Source organism: Diadema setosum, chromosome 7, assembly GCF_964275005.1.
Source record: "Diadema setosum chromosome 7, eeDiaSeto1, whole genome shotgun sequence".
Lineage (NCBI taxonomy): Eukaryota > Metazoa > Echinodermata > Echinoidea > Diadematoida > Diadematidae > Diadema > Diadema setosum.
This window is the reverse complement of record NC_092691.1, coordinates 12865924-12874392: the sequence shown is the minus strand read 5'-3', so window position 1 is coordinate 12874392 and position 8469 is coordinate 12865924. Positions and strand designations below refer to the sequence as shown.

At 39.4% G+C, this 8469-nt stretch overlaps 1 protein-coding gene across 1 annotated transcript; it reads left to right on the top strand.

Annotated features, from left to right (window-relative positions):
- The first annotated feature begins 430 nt into the window (after positions 1-430).
- LOC140231063 (uncharacterized) lies at positions 431-4239 on the top strand. Its single transcript, XM_072311216.1, has 4 exons — positions 431-443; positions 2729-3526; positions 3770-3867; positions 3907-4239. The coding sequence occupies exons 1-4, from the start codon at positions 431-433 to the stop codon at positions 4237-4239; spliced, it is 1242 nt and encodes a 413-aa protein (XP_072167317.1).
- Positions 4240-8469: the final 4230 nt, after the last annotated feature.

Sequence of the window (8469 nt, the reverse complement as noted above, 5' to 3'; positions counted from 1 at the left end):
TCCCGCCTTCATGACGCTTGGCTGATTTTGTACGTGATAATAACTCGCTAATAAGAATTCATACCATGAGACACTTTTTGGAAAAACATTAACTTCGCTACTGGCATCTGCTACTTACAATTTTGGCATTGTTGAAGTGTGGCAGGTATAGTGTTTTCTCTTGAGTGTGCTATTAACATTTCAAAATCATCTTCTCCAACACAAACAATGTAAGATTCAATGTAATCTGAACGATTCAAATGGTGAAAATATAAACAACAACAACAACAACAACAACAACAACAACAACAACAACAACAACAACAACAACAACAACAACAACAAAACCCACAGGTCGAAGGTTTTCGTGGTGTCTTTTTTTTTCGGAAACAAGTAATTTGTTGATCCTATAATTAGCATTACAGAAGAAACCCAAAACCACCCCTGCCTAATGGAGCGACCAGGTGAGAGTGATAACGCTACGGTTAATAACCGATACTTAACACTAAATTCTATCAATCATTGAAGTCTATTCTTATGTAACTTCTAGAGGTTTGGACATTAAAGGAATTTGATGTCTAATACACGTCATAATCATGCATTAATAAATCAATCAAATGCTGTTTATATGGGGTAGGGGGCTATAACTTGTTTTCATTAGATTCTCATCTTTACTTATCAGATTGTACTTTTTCCGCAAATGGCTCCGTGTTCATTTTCACAGAGGGAAGAGTGAACTTGTTATGGGCGTTTTCACATATCAAACTACTAGAAACGTAATCAGTTGGAGAATTACAATAGAAAATACTTGAGACACCTGAGGTGATTTCACACCTGAGGTGATTTCATCGCCGACGATAATGATTACTTATACATTAACCACAGGTGGTATTGATAATAAAACACTTTGAAGTCAAGCAGGACCTATGTATTTTTTTAAAAACTTTTGTTTCAACTTGTGTTTTCAACTTTCAAACTTGTGTACTGCGTAATACATTCTACAGCAAAGTTACAATGGGAATATTCCATAAAACGCGTTAACCAATGTGGTGAAAGTATGGAACTGGATTAACTAGATATATTCTTTTGCCACGCTGTCCAACATATTTCAGTTAAAGTGTACGTGCAAACTATGTCATGTCAACAAGTGTCCTCATGAAATACGTAGATTTTTATTGCCACATGGCCCACTTTCAGCAATCTTTGTCATGCTTATCGAATAAGTGAAATGCCTGAAACAGTGAAGAAGTGGAGATCAGGGTCCTGTTAGCGTGAACATTTGCCTTTCATAGCTACTGCGATATCTAGAGAAAGTCTTCCAAGTGTGGGATTTGTATTTTTTATTTGTTATTATGATTATTATTATTTTTTTTACCCATGGAAAATATTCCTTGAGGCTGACTGCAATCATAACTCTGTCTGTGCAAGGCCCGGGTGATCTTAGTGAAGCAGACTATCTCACGTCATGTGATTCTAAGGCGTCGAAAAATATCCAGGCCACTGCACCCATGTGGGAAGATATAATCTGCAGCAATATGATATTGTTATATTCGACGGCTTTATATTTTCAATGCTTTAGTATTACACAGGTATCGCTTATTTCGCCCAAACCCCAAACCATGAATCATAAATTCTTGTGAGCAAGTTTTGATGTTGCTCTTGTTACTTTTTTCACTTTTTTTTTTTTTACTTCTTTCTGAGCGGTCCAAATTAGATGCCCATTGTAAATACAGGTTTTATTGTCGATATCTCTAATAGCAGTTTGCTTTTTCGTTTTCATACTGTATAGTTTTGTACTTAATATTTCAATTTCAATTCTAATTTCAATTTTGACATATTTTCATATTTCGCAATAAAAATATATCAAATTTAACAAAATATGATAATACAGGATTTTAAATTCAAACCTGAGTGAAAAATGTAAAAGGCCCTACTGAAAAGTATGGGTGGAAACCGTGTATATAGAAAAATATATACAAAGCATGAATATATGACCTTTGGACCAATTTGAGGTGTTTCGTGCACTTACTGGCAGATGAATTTGATTCAATACAAATAAAGGGCACATCCTTGCATAATTACAGTTAAAGTTTACAATTGCTAGGTATTAACGGATGCTGTGTATTAATGTATTGAAATTTAATAGATGTAGACCTACAGACCTACAGAATTCATGTATGTCATTGATGTGATTGCTAAATCATGGAACGTGTCACCTCTTGTTTCGCGTGCGCGTCTTCACTGTCTTGTGCTAAGTCTATGAAGGTGGATAGCGCTCACTGCTACTGACAAATAAATGGCATTATACCGAGTGACGACAGATAATCACGATAATGCCATTTGTTCTCAGTTAGAATATCGAGAAGTGCAAACACATGAATGTGGTGCTCAATTTCCTATCCATAAATCATATATTTGATAATCCAATATATCAGTTTCTATGTAAAAAAGAGGGTTTTAAAAATTTCCTGGGGGAGGCAATTTCTCCCCGCCTCCCCTCCGACTGCAGACGGCAATGAAATGTACACACAGAAACAAATAGGGCCTACCATTTTATCATGTGGATACAGGTAGCACAACTGGCTAAAGTAAGTCAAAAAAGAAATGAGAGATAATTCAATTTGGAGAATTATATCTCTAGACAGTTATCAAATGATTTCATGTTTTTGTACAAAGCTACGCTCCTTCCCATAAAGTACCGAGTCTCTATATGCTTACATTATTTGCTTTTCCCCCTTTATCATTTCAGTTTATGCCGTGTCAGCCTTGCCAGTCTTCAAAGGTACAGCAAAGACTAACAAAGGGGACATACCATGCTTCGTGACACTTACCGGCAACTGCACCAGACACATGGACAAGTCACCGAAAACAATAAATTTACAAGAAGCCAAGCCCGTGGAAGTCACTGGGAAAAATGTTGCTATGCTGAGAGCTCGAATGGGGGGTCCAGCACCACTAATCGGGACTTGGGGTTACATTCGACAGAGGTTCGGTGACTCCAGCGAAGAGTTCAACCCCAGCATGGAATATGAACCTCCCGAACCAAGCCTCCCGGATTGGGAGGAGCATCCATATCCTACTGTAATTCTGCCAAATGTCCCTGGAAGTGGCGCAAACGGTGGCCGAGGAGGAGCAGGAGGTACAGGAGGGGGTGCAGGAACAGGAGGAGCAGGAGGAGGTGCAGGAACAGGAGCAGGAGGAGGAGGGACAGGAGGAGCAGGAGGAGGTGCAGGAACAGGAGCAGGAGGAGGAGGGACAGGAGGAGCAGGAGGAGGTGCAGGAACAGGAGGAGCAGGAGGAGGTGCAGGAACAGGAGGTGCAGGAGGAGGTGTAGGGGGAGGTGTAGGAGGTGCAGGAAGAGGTGCAGGAGGGACAGGAGGTGTAGGTACAGGAGGAGGTGCAGGAGGAGGCGCTGGAGGTGGAACAAGAGGTGTAGGAGGAGCAGGAGCAGGAGGTACAGGAGGTACTGGAGGTGGAACAGGAGGTGCAGGAAGTAGTGGCGGTGGAACAGTGGGAGGTGGAGTAGGAGGAGCAGGAGGAAGTGGAGGTGCCACAGCTGGGAGAGGAGGCGGTTCGGGAGGCGGTACTGGCAGCGGCGGTGGTGGAACAGTTGGTCCAGGAACCGGTGGAGGTGCTGGTGGCACCGGGACTGGTGGAAATGGTGGGACAGGAACAACCGGAGGGGGTATGGGTGAACGCACAGGGGCAGGTGGGTCAAATGGAGGCTCGACAGGTGGCCAAGGTGGTACAGGCAACGCAGGAGGGCAAGGAGGAGGAGGACGAGGGGGAGGAGGAGGAGCGGGAGGAGGAACGGGAGGAAGAGGTGGAAGCGCGGGAGGAAACTCACCCACGATATTTCCTATCTTTCCACAGCTAACAAAACAACCTGTAAACTCTGAAACCTCGGCGCCTGGCATGCCCACTCAGCGACCAGGATACCCTGCTAGACCAGGCTCCAATTTTCCTATAAAACCAGCACCTAAAATACCTACTAATCCCACTGTCGGGGGCGGAGCCGGTCCCCAGGTCCCCTTTATTCCTCAAACTATTGGTCCCGTCGTAAACCACGTGAACCAGATGAGAAGAAAGAAAGCGTCTGTCGCGGCTGTGTTAGCCAGCACAGTTGGGTCATTAACTGTTGCAATTGGATCAGTAGCTGCGGCAATATTTGGTTATAGAAAATGGAGACAACGTAACGTACCTACGTCATCAAACTACCAGACAATGCCGCCAAGAGCATCATCCTCCGGAGATGCATGATACAGGAATATCATAGACTTTTAATTTAAAAGAACTATGCTAGCGTTTGTTGATCATAATGAAACACTACACAAGACGTAAAAGATTTGAAATCCGCGAAAAGTTTGATTCATGTCTGGTGTCACTACTTTACAAATTATCATAGACTCAATGGAAATCAAATCTGACAGTGGTCCCGATCTGGTTAAACAGTCTATCGCGTACGATTTTGTGGGGAAGGTTGATCTCAGTTTTAGTTGTAAATTGACAAATGAAATAAGTATATGCTATCCTGTAATGCATTGACTTTTGAGCCTTGTTATGAGCATGATGCGCAATATAAGTTTGTCTTTGCTTATGGTATTTCAGCGTAGTGCACATGCATGAAATCATTCCAGGTACGTTAATTCTTTTCCGTTTTAATTCTTAGCACTGTATCACATCACGCGCAATGATATCTCAAGAAAATGTTTATATTACTTCCTGCAAAAAGGGCATTCACAATGTGTAATGATTATTGCTTACATATTGATTGTGTTTGATGTACCTGTTCTGCTATTAAACTGAAAAGTGAACAAACGATCCAAAGAGCGGAAAATAATGACTTTTTTTTTTAGGAAGAAATGCAACACAAGGCGTTAATGTTTACAAAAATGTGATTTAATTGTTCCTGAGCCTTGAAAGCTTGCGTAATGAAATTATTATAAAAATACCAGTAATTAACGCATACATATGCAACTGTACTGAGCAATTACTACAAAAGGCTGCCGTATAGATCATTGGGATGTGATCTCTTTCATTAAGTCGACATTTGTTTACTTATGTGCTTGTATTCTGTACTTGGAATTGTGGTGTTGCGCGTCACAATGAAATTGATCTATTTGATACAAAAATCAGGCTCGTGTCACCGAATAAGGCTAATCTGAGTTACGCCGCTATCGGCTTTCGTTAAAGAAGGTCAATGTAACAAGCGACTGTAATACTTTTCTGCTGAGCGAAATTGTCATCCAATGTAATAAGCGATGTATGGACCACGGTTCCAACCCCTATAATCATCAAAAGTGGCCTATTTAACCATATACCAGTGGACTCCCGTTATAACGAAGTCCTCGGGACCGGCAGTTTTCCTTCGTTATATCGAAATTTCGTTGTTACCGAACAGTTAAACAATAGAAATACATAAGAGCGGGTAATGCTGCGGCCTGAATTTTTACTTCGTTGTAACCGGAATTTCGTTTTGACCGTGTTCGTTATAACGGGATTGCACTGTATCAATCTAGTACGCTTTAACAATGTATTGCCACTTCTAGCAGTTTCATGAAAGACAATAATTTATTTAGGCATCAAATGACGATGTATTCCCATCATCCAGGGTATTACATCAACTATCCAATGCTGTTCACGTTATCTATATTCAATTGATTTGACGATGCATTATTTTATCATCTCATTGTATCCACACAAACCTAGTCATGATATCTCGACGATAAACAGACAACAACGCAGGAATTGCTTCGAATGATTTCACTCTTCTCCGTTTTGTCCATAATGAAATGATTTTGTCTTATCATAGTCTTGTGACAATTCAAGTTGTGAAATAAAGCCGTTGCTATTTTTATAAGCTTGGATGACATGTTATTTTTAATCATTCACGTGTATTCCATTGCATGGGACAAAATATTGACGACATGAGCCAACAACAAAGGGCATAATCCGTATATGAAGTTCATTAGAACGTAATCAGCGGGGACCTAATCCCATTCATTGAGCGAAAATGATTCACAAACGACCACACCTCCTTTAATCGTCTTGTCATCTCCTCCGTGAGCTACATTAAACCCACAACACCATTCCAAACACGGAAGAACTAGGACTAGAATATCGGTAAAGAGGGAAGTAGTTTTTATATTAACCAGGATGTTGTCATTCTGACCGTAAAAATAGGGAGGGAAGTGTGAGGCCAGCATGACTTGAGAATGTCAAGCCATCCTTGAAAAGTTCGAGACTGGAGCAGAAATAACCTCGGCATAGATTGAAAAGCTGATATTACAAAGTCATATTTCCTCATTCTCCTAGAGTGAGCAGTTCATATTGCATGCAAACATCGACTATCACTCACTGAAGTGAGCAATGATGACGTTGCGCAATAAAAAAAAAAATCGTTAACATGATTGGGTCGTTTTATAAAGATCAAAGAGAAATATGCTTGCACGTTATAAGTATTAAATACAATCCCTTGCATACACAATGTCATGCATACAGCAATGTTTTACGAAAAAAAATATGCGTATATCAGAGAATGAGAATGATAACGACATGGTATCGAAGACTATTAAATACATTGTTATTGGAGGAAAAGAATGATCATTTTGACAAAGAGGATAAGTAAGAGAAAACAAGAAAATATGTGTTGAAGAAGACAGATGAAACTCATGTTCCATTCTGAGCAGACATCCTCAGATATTCAGTATCAATGATTTTATAACCTTTTCGAGAATACGGGCTCAAGGATGATAAAAACAGATACGATCATTTCAAATTTGTCAACAAGAACCTTAAAGTCTTTTTCACCAAGATACTAATCTTTCAGAGACATATAGGTCTATAAGGTCGCTGGTCGCTGATCTTTTAATCAGAGACAGCTGCAATCACATGATGAAACAATCCACAGAACATGATAACCTCGTTACATCATGCACAATATTGATTGAACTATTTAAGACTTTACATCAGAATTTGAAGGACAGTTAAAATGCCTTAATCAACAAACTTCTCGATATCACGAGTGTGATAGTAAGTATAAAAATCATATTAATCATTCGAGGCTCCTCCCATTAATAGTACACGGAAAACATAAATCATTTTGCCAGTAAAAGAACAAAAGCAACATTTGTTTACTTGGCAGAGCTGATTCCTAGAAGATTCCTTAAAGCAAGGTAAAACCTTGATAAGAGATACTTTTCCTCTAACATACAAGCGTGGAATGTTTAATCCCGGGAAGTGTAGTTGTGTTCTCTGCCTCGATAATCGTCCAGAAAAAAAAAGAAAAGATTTTGCCCTTTACGTCCTTTTGTGGGCTTATGGACTTCGCAACAATTGAGAGGAGTATTTTCTTATGGCAATCATCATGTGATATAGCGCATTGTCAAAGCTGGACTCATTTATTTTCTGGCGAAGTTTCGCCGATTAAAAAGCTTTCAGAATGACTCGGTAAAGGATAACATGCGCTTTTACCTTCTGAATGGTTCATCTGAAAGAAATTTATATGATGTTTTCTCTTCAATCTTTAATTCTAAATATGAAAAAAAAAAAATCCGAACACAATTTTATTTAATAGTAAAGTTCTGTACATTTTCTTTTGACGGATATTTCTTTTCTCTGCATGGAAACAGGGAGATTCAAGTTAAGGATGAAGTCGGTTACCCTTTTGAAAAATTATAGATAATAAATGTGGGAAAACAAATAAAATCGTGAGATTTAGGGGGAATATATGGCCTTAGCAGCCTCTATCTGTCTTCTGTTAAGAGAACAGTGTGCTTTTCCCCTTATCTCTCTTTCAAAGCTTAATCCTTTTATAAGTTTTAGGATTAAACAATACGAGAAATTTGTAATATATCTCTCTTCATCTGCACGTGATGTATGCATCGAATATTTATGCTTGATAATCAAAAACATTGTAAGGATATCAAATATTAGTTTACTGTTTCTCACTCAAATGTGTTTCACAGTTGAAAATATCCTAACAAACAATAACAGATTGCCATAACAATGTGTTCACAAGTGGAGGAGGACTGTAATTACTGGATTGTTATGATTTATACACAAGAAACTTATAAGGAAATTTGGTACATTTGCTTCAAGATCCATTATCAGAATCATCTATGTAATCGATATTCATAATGTTAGTTGTACTAAACTTATGTGCCTAACTCAAGAAAATGACAAAGAAATACTTGCATAAATCGTAAACGTAAGTCACGAGATTCAAACACACTTCCAGTTATTTCTTGCCCCGAAGCTGTCTGATGATCCGTCTGTAAGCCAATTCAACTGGCTACAAGCATTCGTCATGCAATAGCTGGAAGAGGAACGTGGTTGCCATAGCAACCTGTTGATGAGAGGCAGGAAACAGCAGGAAACACTGGCGTAGTTACCTCATTTCCCGCCTTTAAAGAGACCTGGTGGTACCTATTCGTCAGATAAGACGAAACGCTACACCGAACAGTATGTTCTATAAAAATGTGCAAGTTG